The following is a 16,253-nucleotide window of genomic DNA, read 5'->3' on the forward strand; positions in this document are numbered from 1 at the left end:
AAGTAGAGAGAATTTTTAGTTCCTATAGATGTGATAAATCAGTATTACTGGTTTCCTAGTATTTTACAATACCAAATGAAAACCATCCTTCTCTACTTCAAAAAAATGAAATACTAAATCATCTTTATATTTATGGTTGTCTAGGTCTGGCATCTAGGAAATACTCTGGCTGTAACCTCATAGGCCTTCTCTTCCTTCTTCAAAATTGTTTTCAGGGCTTTGTTTTAGGGATCTAGAGGCTTAGAGGAAATGTATAGTAATGGCTCAATCTGATGGGCCTCATCTTTTAATGGAGAAACATGAACTACATATATTTCTCTCAATATATACACTTAAAAATCAAATTGTGTCACTAGACTTATTAATGAAAAACAGCAGACCCTACCCTGCCCTCTACACTCTCAGGTACACTTTTTAAAAAAAAAATGTTAGCTATCTCTTTTGGGATTTATCTCCGTATTTCTAAATAGCATGTTTATACTACTTGTTCTTATTTCTTTTGTTTGGGCTATTCTTTTTCTTCCTGCTGTTGGAAATGATTCTAATGCCTTTTCATAAACACATTAGTTCCCTATTGCTCAATTTATCTATTTCATACTATTTAGATAAATCATTTTTCATTATAGACAGTACCCCAAAAGTTGCCCCTAAAGTCACCATACATAAAGAAAATGGGAAATACAACTAAATGTATCTTTAGTTACAAAATATCCACTATAAAATTTTTATAAAATATTCTCTGTTGGCTACCTCTTTATAAAATTTTATAAAGTTACATTTAGCTACAATTTCCCATTACTTTTGGGATACTCCATAGAATAAAGTTGTACATGGTATTCATAGTTTATCCAATTAGCATAACACAATTACACTTCCTTTCTTTTGATTTAAGTTAACCATTTGCCTCTTTCTCCATGCAAACTTTATTAAGTATCTAACATTCAAGTATCTAATTAATTTATCCCAAACTCTCAAAACATATCAGGTAATCTATTTTTTACACTGAAGACGCCTCTCCAGCAGTCTATAACCCTTCTTCACTCTGGACTAGCTCTTCTCTAAGCCTACTGCACTGCTTTTCTCTTAGGGTAATTTTATTCTTTCCCCATTTTCTACATGTTTTTCTGAAAGATTTCCAACTTCCAGTTCTGAATTTTAAAATTTGTTATCATGTCTTAAATCTACTAGAGCACTTTCTTGTCCACCCTTTTCATTTTTAAAATATTATTTTAAATTTTAAAATTGTATATTGACAAGTTATAATTGCATATATTTATGGGGTACAAAGTGATTATATGATTCATATATACAGTGTGGAAAGCTTCAATAAAGCTAATTAGCCTGTTACCTCATGTTTGTGTGTGTGTGTGATAACATTTGAAATTTACTCTTAGCAACTTTGAAATATACACAGCTGTTCAATGTATCTCAACAAATTTATTACTTAAGCTTAAGTGAATCTTTGTACTCTTTGACCAACATTGCCCCATTTCACCTAACACCCTCGCTCCCCTACCATCTGGTAACACACCATTCTATTGTCTGATTCTATGAGTTTGATGTTTAAGATTCCATATTTAAGTGGGATCAAGTGGTATTTGTCTTTCTGTGCTGGTAATTTATTTTACTTAGCGTAACATTCTCCAGGGAGGCACTGTCTTATTTGTCTCCCACCCCCTTTTTAAATAGCATTTGTTTCTTTTGGGGGGGACGCTGTGCAATCTTATTTCTCTGACAATATTTCTAATGTTTTGCTGCCTTTTTTTTTTCTTTTTTGAGACAGGGTCTCACATTGTCACCCTGTGCTGCCACAGCTCATAGCAACCTCAAACTCTTGGGCTCAAGTGATTCTCTTGCCTCAGCTTCCCTAGTAAGCTAGAACTACAGTTCCTGGCCACAATGCCAGGCTACTTTAAGAGATAGGGTCTGGCTCTTGCTCAGGCTGGTCTCAAACTCCTGAGCTCAAGCAGTCCACCCACCTCGCTCTCCCAGATGCTAGCATTACAGGCATGAACCACTCTGCCTGGCCTTTCTTTTGCTTCTTGAATTGTGGTATTGAGTTTTTCAGTTTTTGTTTCTGTTCTGTGTTGGAAGATTTTAAATTTCTGGAGATCCCTGGTTATCCATTCAGGATCATCCTTACACTCTTCTGTGTAAGAGTGAGGCATCAGAAGCTGAAAGCTCTGTGTTCATGGATAGGGCTTGTTGCCTTGGTGGTACAGTGGTGAGTGTAGCTGCCTTCCATAGTCAGGGCTTGCAATTAGTAGCACATTCTGCGGTCTTCTTTCAGACTTTTGGTTGTGAATCCATTTGGTAGTTTGTGAAATCAAATTAGTTGAAACCAACATTTTTGCCCCAAATGACAGAGCAAAATAGAAAATACTGCATCAGAGCATATCACACATAAAGAGGGAATTCTTTTGTGAAACTTGTCACACACACATAAAACAACATATATAAATATTATGCACTGGGTTGATCCCTTAAAATGGAAATTTCTTATTGTGTTTTTTCAAAGAAATTTGAAAAAGCACCACTTAGGATAACCAAGATCTACTACTGTCAGGACAGGTAGGTCTTTTATCTTAAAGAGGGAGGTAAGTTTTTCTGGAGAAAAATTCTCTAAACTTCTGCCTGTTGGTCTGGTAGTACTCATTCATTCAAATATTTGTTGAGCACTTTCTATGTGCTAAACACTGATGGAGGTAGTGGGTACACATCAGTGAACAAAAGAGCGAAAACTCTCTGCCCCTTAGGTATTATGCTATGGTGACACAGTAACAGAGGGAAAGCTAAATATATGCATACAGATGCTGGTAAGAGGGTAGATGTGGTAGTGGTGGATTACTTCATGAAAGAAGTAGAAAGCGGGAGGGGCTGGGGTCTCGGTGTGTGACACACCTTTTGGGGGCAAAGCACAATTGTAAGAGGGACTTTACCTAACAAATGCAAGCAGTATAACCTGGTTTCTTGTACCCTCAATGAATCCCCAACAATAAAAACAAAACAAACAAACCCCTTAGAGCCTATATATATATATATATATATATATATATACATCTTAAAAAAAAAAAGAAAAAAAGAAAGAAGTAGAAAGCAAGGTCATCATCTGAGAGTGAGAATGTAGAAGGAGGTGTTGGAAGCTTAAAGAGAAAAGGTGTGAAATAATGTAGGATACCGCACAGGAAACCATAGCCTACAGCTAAAACCTGTTTTTGTACAGTCCACAAGCTAAGGATAATTTTTATACTTTTAAATGATTGGGAAAGAATCAAAGATGATATTATATCATGCCATGTAAAAATTTTATGAAATTCAAATTTCATTACTTATGGCTACTTTCATGCTACAATATGGAGTTGAATAGTTGCAAAAGAGATCATGATCTGCAAAGCCAAAAGTATTTATTTAGTCCTTTACAGAAAAAGTTGGCTGACCACTGATCTGAGAGAATAGGAAGGTGATTGGACTAGGAAAATGTGATTGCCAGCATTAAGGGCCTCACGGTTATGGAGGTGAGCCTAGTCGATGCAGCATGATCACAAAGGTGGGGTAAACTAATGTGGTTTTAAGAAGTATCACAAAAAAGCAGGTAAACCGAATTACAAGTACATGCAAGTGACTGATTATGATTGGCCCTGGGATTGAAGTTGATTATGAGGGGAAGAGAGGAACTCAGGGGATAGAGACAGTACATAGGTAGTCAAAGGAGGGCTGAAGTTAAGTTACCAGGAGATGTCTAGAGTGCAAGTGTGCTTGCTTATTGCTAGAGGCATCCACCCTCCTACTTTCTGCTTTCTCTGGTTTCTGCCCTCTCTGGTCTGCTCTGGCAGTTGTTGTTTGTTTTTTGTTTTCCAGATTGCGATGTTTTGTTGCTGTTGCCTGAATGCTGTTATCTGTTTTCCCATTTTCATTGTCCTCATGGGTTTATAACATTTAGCATTCCTTTGCTGTCATTTTAGTGGGGGGTTTAGGAGGGAGTTAGGTTCTCAGCCTACCATTTTTTTAAATTATTATTATTGTTATTATTTTTGAGACTGTCTTGCTTTGTCACCCTGGGTAGAATGCCATGGCCTCATAGCTCACAGCAACCTCAAACTCTTGGGCTGTAGCATCCTCTTGCCCCAGCCTCCCACATAGCTAGGTCTAGGCGCCTGCCATAACCCCCCAGGGTCTTACTCTTCAGCTGGTCTTGACCTCCTGAGCTCAGGTGATCCACCTGCCTCATCCTCCCAGGAGTCAGCCTCCCTAGGGCAACAGGAGTGACCCACTGCAAGAAGTTGTCAGTATGAGTTTTGTTAAGGAGTCAGACATGTTTGGCTGGCACACTCTTCTCTCAAATTCACCACTTCTCAGTCCCTCAAACACAGAATCCTACTTGTCCCACCCTGAAGGCTTTTTCTATACACAGAAAGCTCTGAATGCCAGTGGTGGAAACAATTTAGGCTGCTTCTGGGGTTTTTCTTTCCTCTAATCCTGTCCTTGTCTTTCCCCCTTACCGACTGATACTGAGCCTTACCATTTCTAAAACTCTACCATCAGGCATGCATAGCTGGATCCTCCATTCTGGCTTTCTTCAGACCTTAGAATAGGTTGCTTTCATAATCTCTCGTTCTTCAACTAATCTTTATGAAACCTATTCACTTTAATATACCTTCTATTCTCTTGTACCCTCAATGAATCCCCAACAATTAAAAAAATATATCTTCTATTCCCTCAATTTTTCCTATATACCACAGAGAAACTGTTATGTGCTCAGATATTTGGAAGATAGTTTCTGTAGGACTTTCAAAACAGACTAATAATTGCCTCCCCACAAGATCAGCCCTAGCACCAAATTCTCATATCCTTACCCATTTCCAGATAGCAAATGGAGAATCACTTAGCACTCTAGCCCTTGCTCCCCCAACTCCAGTACAAGGTCATCCAGTGTATCCTCAGATTAGTTTGCTTACTGATGAAAAAAAGAGTTAAATTCCTGTTATCCAGGCTCATAATAATATAGAAATTCTTACATCTCCACTTCCTTTCCCCTCCACATCTCTCACCTGACAAACAAGAGTACCTCTGCTAGATCAACTGTATTCCCCCTTCCCAACCCACTTCTCTTGTTCAGGGAAACTGTCAAGGTTTCAGTATGTCAACACTAGAGTATCTTGGTTCCCTGGAAAGTTGTGTATTCTGTATTAATTACAAATTGGGAGGCTACTAAGCCTTCAGAAGCAGCAATGCCAGATTGAAATCTCTCATTATTACAGTGACTAAGATTTGCTGGAAGAGGCATAGGCCCAGGAAAGAACATAAAAAAGGTGCTGGAAAGAATGAATAAAGGCCAGGCATGGCACCTCACATCTGTAATCCTAGCACTCTGGGAGGCTAAGGTGGGAGGATCCCTTGAGCTTAGGAGTTTGAGACCAGCCTGAGAAAGAGCAAGATCCTGTCTCTACCAAAAATAGAAAAATTAGCCAGGCATCATGACAAGTGCCTGTAGACCTAGGTATTCAGGATGCTGAGGCAGGAGGATCAGAGCTGGTCTGCCATGGTACTTTAGTCTGGGCAACAGAGTGAGACTCTGTCTTCAAAAATAAATAAATAAATAAAATTAAAAAAGGATGAATAAGGCCTGTAGGCATCCGGCTGCTGGAACCTTTGGAAAAGTCACTAAAATCAAGTCAAGATGCAGCTTTATGTCTTTCAGAGCTCACCGTAATCCTTAAATAAAAAGATCTCAGAACATATGCATTGATAATGGAAGCAGCAGTTACACAGGAGTCAGCTATCATACACAGATTAGTTTGTCTCTGCCTTTTTTTTTTTTGAGATAGAGTCTCACTTTGTTACCCCTAGTAAAATGCTGTGATATCATAGCTCACAGCAACCTCAGACTCTTGGGTTCAAGCAATTCTCTTGCCTTAGTCTCCCATGTAGCTGGGACTACAGGCCCCTGCCACAATGCCTGGCTATTTTTAGAGACAGGGTCTCACTCTGGCTCAGGCTGGTCTCGAACCTGTGAGCTCAAGTGATCTGCCTGCCTCAGCCTCCCACAGCGCTAGGATTACAGGTGTGAGCCACCACACCCAGATGTCTGCTTTCTTATTTCTTGAGAACGGTAGCCTGTAATCTTTCAAAACTAGGTAACAAGTTCATAATTTCAGTCCAGTTTAATGAGTGTATGTCATACTGATGGAATGAATCAAGAAGAAGCTAGCTGTATTTGATTCACAATGTCAGTTTTTAAAGTGTACTTTTTCAGGGACGGAGTTGCTCTGTCACCCAGACTGGAATGCACAGGTATGATCATATCTCACTGCAGCCTCAAACTCCTGGGTTCAAAGGCAATCCTCCTACTTTACTCTCCCCAGTAGCTAGTACCACAGGTACGTGCCACAATATTCAGCTAATTTTTCTTGAACTCCTGGCCTCAAGCCAACCTTCCACCTTGGCCTCCCAAAATGCTGAGTTTTTAAGCATGAGCCACTGTACCTGATCACAATGTCATGTAATAAAGATATCCTAGAATAAAAATTTTAGCATTAGAAATTACCTCAGATGTCTCCTTATCCAAGCTTCCACCCAATGCAGGAAATGATCATCCCACCTTTCGCTTCCAGTGAAAGAGAATTTAGAAACAGTTCTTTAATTATGTTCAATAGTTGTATCTTGATACTGTTCTGAGCCTTAGCTTTCTCTTCTGCAAAACTGTGAACAATACTACCTTCTTTGTAGGGGTTAGTAGTCTCTAGGTTATAGTAGACACTTTCCTCCAGTTGACCCCTATCTCTACCTACTGAAAATGCCTGCCTGTTGGCACTAGAAAGAACACTTTCTGCATAACAACTCTGAAGACAATAATATTACCAGTGCCATTTCCTGGATGCTCCATTCTCAACCTGTGGGTCGTGACTCCTTTGTAACAATAAAAATACATAGTGGCATTAAGAAGGTTACTCTACAGATTATCTCTGTCTTACAAGAGACATCTATATACAGAGTCCTTAATACTTCTACATATAATATAGTGTGTAATCAACTAAAACACTGATATAATCCTCACATGAATTGCTGTTAATCCATGTTCTCCCCCACTATGCAAGTATAAGTTTTTTAAAAAGTGAAAGTCATACTGTATGTATTTTAACTCTGTTAAAACAATTTTGTTGGTTTTGTTTTTTTGAGATGATTACAAATATTGATTCTGTCGCTCATTGCTTAAGGGCTGGTTAGGTTTGACCTTTTTTTAGTAATTAGGATAAACAGACAAATACAAGCGAGAAGGCTTTTTGAGGCAGAATGGCAGTATCTTCTGAGTAGAAGCATAATTCTAGCTACATAATAATAACAATCATCACAGCTAAAGCATATTGCTTGTTGACTACTTAAATACACTGTAAAAATGTTAATACCTAAAGGTAAGTTTCCATCATCTGTAAAGTGCATTTATTTGGAATGCCATTCAGACAATGAATTTAACTCTATATTAAGGTTCATTCAATCCTCTTCCTTCCCATACCTCTCCTATTTGTTTGAACTAAATAAATCCCTTTCTAGAAGTAAATGTTCTGCTGACTGACCTAGCATAAAAGATTGTTCTCATACATAAAACTTTGAGTGACTACCATATGCTAACTGCTTTATATGGATTATCTCATTTGACGCTAGGAGGTAAGTACTATTATTACTTCTGTTTTATAGTTTACAAAAGTTACAAGGCCAAACTCAGTGAGGTTGACTAATTTGCCCAAGGACATACAGCCAGTAAGACACAGCTGTCGAGCTAATAGCAATGGAGGAAGTGAGGACCTTCCAGGTTGGGGCTCCGACACATACACTTTGTTAGACAAGCACACGGTGTGGGAAGATTTCACTTTATTATTACATCAATCTCACAAATAAACCCAACATAGGCAGAAACGCTGAACAGATAAAGTGCCAATGCAGAGAGGCCTGGTAACAGATGGAGTGAGGAATCCAGTTCCTCTCCACGTTCCCAGCCTGTAAAGTTATTTCTATTACACAAGAGTGAGGGCAGCTGACATACCAGGCAATCCTTCCTATAGACACTTTGAGCTAAGAAATAGAAAATTGTACCAGATAAGGTCTGTGTGTGCAGGGCAAGGAAATAGAAAAGTCAGAAAACATTAAATTTCTCAAATGATACAGGCATAGAAATAACAAACAATAAAATATTTTTTCAAACTCCTGTATTTGAGATGGACATCTAATAAGGAAGATTTAGTACTTCTTGTTACTGCCTATCTTAAGAACTATAACCTGGGTAGATACCCTTTCTCTCACACACTCAATCTAAGGTGCCAGAATTTTCCAAGGTCTGGGAAAAACTGACTTCATCTTCAAGCCCAGAAAAGTAGACCCAATGGTCTACTTTGAACATCAAGGAGATATAAGCTATCAGAGTAATTAACTTGGCAGCACTTAAAGAAGGTTACTCAAGACCTTCCAAAGAATGGAACTCAAGACCTTCCCATAATTGTCTTTAGACATTTTTAGGATCCTCTATCAAGCCTGGAATTAAAACACAATTATTTGTTTAAAGAGCTCAAATGATTTGACTGCATTGAGATTATGACATCCTAAACTCAGTTCAGACCAATTATTTCTATTCCAAAACTGGAAAATCACTGACTTTCAGAGGCCAAAAGGATCACTAAAGACCGTCTGATTATCCTCTGGGTCATACAATCCTTAACTCTAAGAGCAGTTGTGTCTTTCTAGAACCACTCAAAGAGCAGTTGTATTTTTCTAGAACCTGAAGGTTCCTGGGTTCACTTGGTCCACAGTGAATCCAAATAGGGATAAACCAGAAAGAACCTTCAACATGCCTCACATGACCAAGAATCAATGCTCAGATTGGAACTTTCAAAGCATAGAAATAAATGGTGAAGTATTTCAACTCAGTCCTAGGATAAGCAGACCAAAATATTGCCATGATAGGGGAAAAGCATGGAGAGGCCTCAGTGGAAAAGCACAAGTCCTTCCTAGGTAAGAGAATAGGGTGATGCTGGAGGGGGTGCTGAAGGCTGGTCACCCTGGGATTACCCATACTAAGCTTCAGGTGTGGCCTCTCAACCATGGCTGTGTTTAGTTTTCCATCTACCTTTTATAGAGACTGATAAGAAAGTGACCTAGGGAATAACTCAGGCACAACTAATTGTAGTACAGCTGCCTAGTTGTTCAAATGGCAGTCTTTGAGTTCCTAGTCTTTAGGGAGCTTCTGTGAGGTCAAAATCATTTACAGTTCCAAAGAATTATCTGGTAGGGGTACTTGCTGAACACCAAATGAGATAGTTGGTGGCACTTGGCAAAGCTCAAAGTACTACTGCCATGAACCAAGGGCAGACTTGGGATTATCTTAAAGGGATGATATTCACAGGTAGCTATTTTTTCTGACTTGTTCAAGCATGTCTATGGCTGAACTGAAGGGGAAATTCCATTACAGATATTTGTTTGCCTAAGCTGAAACCCCTCAACCAACAGGTTAAAAATACCTATGTGATATCCCCAATCCTTTGAGAGGGGTCAGAAATACTGGGCAGTTACTAAAGGTTGTCCTTAACATTCTCAGCTCCTTCCCTTCCTCTTTGCTTTGTACAGGATAGAGCAACCCTCAATTCCCTGCCTGGAAGTTTCATTCTCTACCTCCATCCCAGAAAGGTCTCCCCAGGTAGGCCTCCCCATCAGTTGATTCAACCCAGTCTACTCCCTTCTGTTCTGGCCCTGCTCTGGGTTATTTCGTCTCCTTTTTCCTACCCTTGTTTGCAGCTACTTGAGTCCTTTGCAGACACCCAATAGGATAGGCAGAAATACTGACTGGATCTTGGGGGTAAGGAATGTCTAACAGTGATGCCCAGATTATTTTACTGAAGCTTTCAACTGCATCTTGGAGAGGGATTAATATTCCTCTTTTCTGTGGTACCCTTCCCTTCCTCTTCTACAAGTTCACAGTGAGAGACTATTTCAATTTTTTACTTACATTTTTAGGAACCAATATTAGGGCCTAAATGTGACAATTTGGGGCCAGGGAATTTTTAGTAGGTTTGGCACACAAGAGAAAGGGCTACTAAGATCGTGCTAGGATCCATCTCTAAAACATACTCTTCTCCTACTTTGCCTTTTTTTTCCTTTTACTCACTCTCACCTTTTGCCCTCCTGTTAAGGCTTGAAGACAAATGAGGCAGCATGGGAGCCTTGGCTTAGAAGTCAACATGGGATTCTAGATGCCTTCTGGCACTGACCTAATATATAAACTTAGACAATTCCCTTGCCTCTTTGGACATTTAAGGAAAGAGCTGAGCTAGATGATCTCTCTGGGATTGGGATCTCTCAGATCAATTAATACTTGACTGATAAGTCAATGAATAAATTAGAAAAAATTCTAATTCCAAGACATAGGTATCTTGCACCTCTCTGGAACAGAGGAAGGGAGGTAAAGGTCAGGTTCCTATTTATTATACACTTAGCTATAGGAAAGGAAGCAAGTGTATGGAGTAAAATAACCTGGCAGCCCCTATACTTGGCTAATAAAAGCAAATTCCTGGAAGAAGCAGAGAAATGGGCCACAAGTGAGACCTGGCAGTGTCAAAAAGGGTCTATAAATTAAAGGATTAAAGGAGTAAAAAACAATGCCTATAACCAGACAAGATCTCTAAGCACAGACTATAGTCTACAGAAGTCTTAGTGGGAAGGAGCCCCTGGAGCTTCTATTAGAGGGAAGGACTTGGTCCACAGCAAGTTGCTGCAGCATTTGGTTCAAACCCAGTTTTCTCATTCTGTCAACCTGGTGTGTGTGCACATGTGCAGACATGCTCAGGGCTGTAGTTATGCTTCTGAAGTGCTGTAATGAGAAAGAAATATCAGAAGAAATGATACTAAATTCAAAGAAGTTAAGCTGAAGGCAAGTACAATTTTGCTTTAAAAACTACTCATTTTCCCCACCAATCTGTGTGGTCTCATCACTACTCATTCTGAAATGTGGGCTGCAGAGTTTTGTGGGATGATGAACTCTAGGGGTGGGGAGGCAAGGACTTATGGTATGATTGAAAGACAGGAGCCACTCTATATCCTGTCTGAGAACCCCCCAGCTCTTAACAAATAAATGTGACTTGACCTGACCCATTTGGATACTCACTTGTCTTCCTTCAAAGAAAATGTCTCCACAAAAGGGATTTCTTCCTTGTCTGTCTTCCCCATGATCAGCCGCTGCTTATCCAAGTTTATGATACACTGAAAATAGGAGAAACACTGGTCACTGTCAACGATCCCACTGTGAGGTCTCCATGTGAGAGGATCCCTGCCTCAAAAAGGAAGCATCAAGGGGAAAGTAAAGTCAATCCTACCTTCAGGGATCGAAGAGTCTGTAGACCAAGGGACAAGTTTTTTTCATTGTCCTCTAATAGAAACAAAAGACAAAGTAAAATTAAGATTCAGCCATTTCTTTTTTTTTTTTTTTATTGAATGGTAACTGTGTATATTAATGCACTTCTGGGGTACAGTGTGGTGTTTTCACACACAATCCGAAACACTTCCATCAAACTGGTTAACATAGCCTTCATGTCACTTTCTTAGTTATTGTGTTAAAACGTTCATATTCTACTCATAGAAAGATTCACTTGTACCCTTGTAAGATAAACCACAGAAGTGAACCCTTGAATCTCCCTCCCTCCACCCATTCCCCCCCCCTCCCTGATTCAGCCATTTCTATCCTTGCTCTAAAAATCAGCCTCATCATCTTTAAGTTCCATTCATCCACCAATCCATCCAATAAACATCTGTTGAGCATCTGGTATATTAAGTAATTTTTCCAGATCATTAAAGCTATAAGACTCAAACCCAGGTCTTTTAAAAAAATTTTTTTTTGAGATGCAGTCTTACTCTGTCACCCCAGCTAGAGCACTGGGGCATCACCATAGCTCAAACTCTTGGGCTTAAGTGATCCTCCTACCTCAGCCTCCTGCTGAGTAGCTGGGACTACAGGCACCCACCACAAAGGCCAGCTAGTTTTTCTATTTTTAGTAGAGATGGGGTCTTGTTCTTTCTCAGGGTGGTCTTAAACTCCTAAGCTTATGGGACCCTCCCTACCTGTGGGAGCTACTGCATCCAGCCCAAACCCAGGTCTTTAAAGGACAAAGGCCTTTAGGTAAACCCCACTAACTTTGGGTAGTCTAGAATAGAATATATGAGGAGAAATGTGGGAGGAGGTGGGAAATTATCATGGGATATGTGGCAAAGAAATAAGAGGATCTTGCCCTCTGCCACTAACTAGCTAATGGAAAGCTCTCAGGGGGACATTTTCACCTGTACACAAAAAATGTTTGTTTTCTTGCTCTTTTAATTTTTTATCAGAGCTCCATACTTTTTTTTCCTGATTGATTCTCAGCATGTCTTGAATATAGCTCAGGGCCCATCTAGTACTTTAGAGGGCAAAAATTGGGACAAGATCTATAGTACAGAATAATGGGAATCATTTTGAAAAATCCAACATTTACAGACATGAGATCTCATGAGGCTTTGTTAGGGGAAGTTTACATTAGGGACCATAAGTCCAGTCCCCTATTCTACTCACCAACCACAGCTGCTGGGCAGTCCAGGCGGAGGGAACCCAGTGTAATCACTAGGTGCTCAATCTGGCCCACTACTTTAAGATGCCGGGGTAGAGAAAGCTTTTCTCCATCATGCTTATGAGATCTGACATGTTCCTTGAGTCTGCACCAGAAAGAAAGATACTAAAATTTCCTTGGTAGAGGTTTCTGATAGAATCTGACAATGACTACCTTCTGACCCACAACTGGAACTCTCCAAGGATTTCCAGGGATTAATTTACCCAACAAGTACTAGCCACCCTACTTGTTTCAGCACTTTGCCCTAAACGTGCTGGGGGATATAAAAACAATAAAGACTCATCCTGTCCTCAAAAGCTTATGTCGTTTTCTGCATTGGTGAAAGGGAAGAACTGCCACATTCTGCATCAAAACATCCCTCCCTCTGAGTGAGGCAGCTTAGTTAGCATGTACTTTTACCTATCTGTGGGTAACAGATAACAGAGAGGGCAGGTTAATCTTAATTTTAGGAGATTCAATGTCTAATTTTCTCTTTATCCTTTCTATTTCAGTCTCTCCTCATTAGTATGTCTTAGGCTATGTTAGTGGAGGCAAGAACTTATTTGGAAAATGCATTGTTATTGGTATCAGCAAGGAATATCATAGAAAAAATCCGCATTAATTTGTCTGTGCAGGGAAGGAAGGAAAGAAACAGCACCAACATTTTACACAGTTATGTAAGCTGATTGGAATAGCTAGTACCCAAGCTATTATGGGTTGGTGGATAAATACTTAATTATGGACTTTCTGTGCCAGTACTTCTGATTTCTTCCTTTCCTCTCTTTTGCTGTTAACAGCGCATCCAATAGAAAAATAATTGCAGTTTTACAGATGGTTATTAATTCCTTTGGAATCATAGCAGTATGCTGCCTAATGATGCACCAGGACATTATTTAGTCTTTTTGGAACCATCATGTTGCACCGTACCTCATTTCTTCACCAAGTAACATTCAGGATTCTTCCCATAAGAATACCTCAGTCCTGGACTTTCCCCACCATCATAAATGTACAAAATCCACAGAGCCAACTTGAAAGTGTCATAGTGGTGGTGAGGGGTGAGGTCAGGGTAACAGATTTTGTGGCAGGGGTCACTTGTAATACAAATGAAGCTCTGTGTAAACCCTTCCTAAGACCATGGATGTCTTGAATGTAGCTCAGAATGGACCACTATATCTATCTTAGTGATTGTTTCATTACAGAAATTTGGCTGGGGAATGATTTATTGTATTTAGGGCTAGAGATATAGAAAATGATAATTGGGTTGATCCAACTGATTCTGAACTAGATCTCAGGCCTATCTGAACCTTTATAGGAAAAAGTAGGAAAAAGGAAAGAAATAAAAGTAGAGGTCTAGAAAAAAAGAGGTAAGATACAAAATGGCTTTCCTGGATTAAAGAGGGAAAACCCAATTCCAGCTGCTAGGTGTCTGCCTCACACTCAATCCCTAGCAGGGGCAGCAATAGGATCCAATTTTACAAGTTCTCTTTTTAAATTTCAAAATACTGAGGGAGTACAAATGTTTTTAGTTATATGGACTGGTTTTGTGATTCTTGAGTCATGATTATAAGTGTGTCTATCACTCAGATAGTGTTAATTGTACCCAATTTTACAAGTTCTTTACAGAGAGGAAAGGCACTAAAAAACTATTGATAAATCATACTTATGATGCCAACAGCAATTATAGCCTTATTCTCATTTATGACTGATATTTCTTGGGGACAGGCAGTGTGTCCTCCAGAAGGACTCTTGAATAAGCTGAGGCCAACTATATCCTTGCTTTTACTCATCTAGGGTACATAACAGGACAACTCATTCTAATTTGCTGTCTTGATGGATCAACGCAGGACATATAATGAGCCATGGATCTCTTGCTTTATCATTCCAGAGTCCAGAGGTCTTTGGTCAAAACTTAAAAGGTGAGAGTTAACAGAATGCCGAGGGCTTCCCTGGCTTACTGATTGCTTCTAGCTCTCTGACAACCCACCCCCTCTACTAGGGACTCTGGTTTCAGCTGAATCTGAGCTTTGCATGATTCTCTTTGAGCCTCTGTGGAGATACTCACCAACTCTAACCTTGAAATAGATGAAGCAAGGAGGGCATTCACATCTGACTACCACCCAGCACAATTAGCTACTTACCCCAATCTGTCCACACAGGCTGAAGAGATGAGATTATATTGACAGCCTGTGTCAACCAAGGCTTTCATATCCTTTCCAGCGCACTGTAGGGAAGGAATGTACTGTTCAATAGAAGCCATAGAAGGAAAATAGAAGAGAGATACAGAGAGTAAGCAGCAGATGCCACATAAAAGGCAGGGTTGCATCCTTCCAATTTATGGGTTGGTAAATCTGCCTTTGATTGGCTCTTCTTCCTGATGAATTCAGGACTGACAGAAAATCCCAAAGGATGTTGGAAGTTTCATTCTACATACCAAGTAGCTCTTCATCTTTGTTTAAAAATCACATACCCTTTGTAAGTAAGATGAGAGCTATGGTCCATAAAGATGCACAAGCATACAAAATATCCATACACTTCCAGTGTTGCAAGAAGTATCCCTTTAAAATTCAGTTATGAATTTCATAATAAAACCCACACTTTATAGAAGAGAGGGCCCCACTATTAGGATTATAAAGGACCTGAAATCTTTCTTTCCAGAAAACCCTGTAAAAGCTATTCTAAGATCATTACCTGGCAAGAAACCAAAATCATGTCATCATCCTCAGACTTCTTTAGTCCCTCAGACTTAGCCTGATTGAGTTTGTTGGTCTTGGAGGCCCAAGGGACACGACTGCTTCGAAGCTTTGACAGGTTGGTTTCCATGAGGCGCCTCTGCAGGATATTATGAGGTTGCTTGAGGAATAGAAAACAGAGGCTTCTTAGTGACAGGCCACATCCTCCCTGTCCCATAGTCCCTCAGATACCATAGAAATAATGAAGAAGCCTCACAAAATAGAATTCTACATTTGCGGTGGTGCCTGTGGCTCAAAGGAGTAGGGTACCAGCCCCATATACCAGAGGTGGCAGCTTCAAACCCGGCCCCAGCCAAAAATTGCAAAAAAAAAAAAAGAATTCTACCTTTGCTTTTTATTTATTCATCCTTTAAGTGGACACTTCTCTAGTATTGTCAGAGGAAGTACTATAAACCAATTTGCTATAGCCCACACTTACTGAATGAAGAAGGTGGGACACTGCGAAATGTGGATAGAGTGAATTAATATTCTGTGGGTCAAGAAAATGGAGGAACCCCTGTGATTTGGACTGCCATGGGCTTGCCGCCTTCCCCTCCCCTTACAAGAGCATTCAAAGGAAAAAGAGGTCTCAATCCAGAATAAGTGATCTTCTCTGTATCTTCTCAGGTGACTGAAAGTCAGTGCCTTATAGAAAAGGCTGCTTGGCTTGGCACTTGTGGCTCAAGTGGCTCATATACACCTGAGCTGGCTGGCGGGTTTGAATCCAGCCTGGGCCCATCAAACAACAATCACGGCTGCAACTAAAAAATAGCCAGGCGTTGTGGTGGGTGCCTGTAGTCCCAGCTACTTGGGAACTGAGGCAGGAGAATCGCTTGAGCCCAGAAGTTGGAAGTTGCTGTGAGCTGTGATGCCACAGCACTCTACCCAGGGCAATAGCTTGAGGCTCTGT

At 40.0% G+C, this 16,253-nt stretch overlaps 1 protein-coding gene across 1 annotated transcript in view; it reads right to left on the reverse strand.

Annotated features, from left to right (window-relative positions):
- Nucleotides 1-10,144: 10,144 nt before the first annotated feature.
- The window catches only part of NRIP3 (nuclear receptor interacting protein 3), a 21,046-nt gene continuing 14,937 nt past the window's right edge, over nucleotides 10,145-16,253 (reverse strand). Inside the window, exons 2-7 of the mRNA XM_003781085.2 lie at nucleotides 15,303-15,464; nucleotides 14,753-14,835; nucleotides 12,581-12,720; nucleotides 11,355-11,407; nucleotides 11,147-11,241; nucleotides 10,145-10,852 (exon numbers count right to left, since the gene is read on the reverse strand). Of these exons, the coding sequence (XP_003781133.1) occupies nucleotides 10,837-10,852; nucleotides 11,147-11,241; nucleotides 11,355-11,407; nucleotides 12,581-12,720; nucleotides 14,753-14,835; nucleotides 15,303-15,464 (549 nt within the window). The 3' untranslated portion in view covers nucleotides 10,145-10,836. The remainder of the gene's footprint in view (nucleotides 10,853-11,146; nucleotides 11,242-11,354; nucleotides 11,408-12,580; nucleotides 12,721-14,752; nucleotides 14,836-15,302; nucleotides 15,465-16,253) is intronic.

This window comes from Otolemur garnettii, unplaced genomic scaffold, assembly GCF_000181295.1.
Source record: "Otolemur garnettii isolate 467f Iridium unplaced genomic scaffold, OtoGar3 scaffold00001, whole genome shotgun sequence".
Taxonomy (NCBI): domain Eukaryota; kingdom Metazoa; phylum Chordata; class Mammalia; order Primates; family Galagidae; genus Otolemur; species Otolemur garnettii.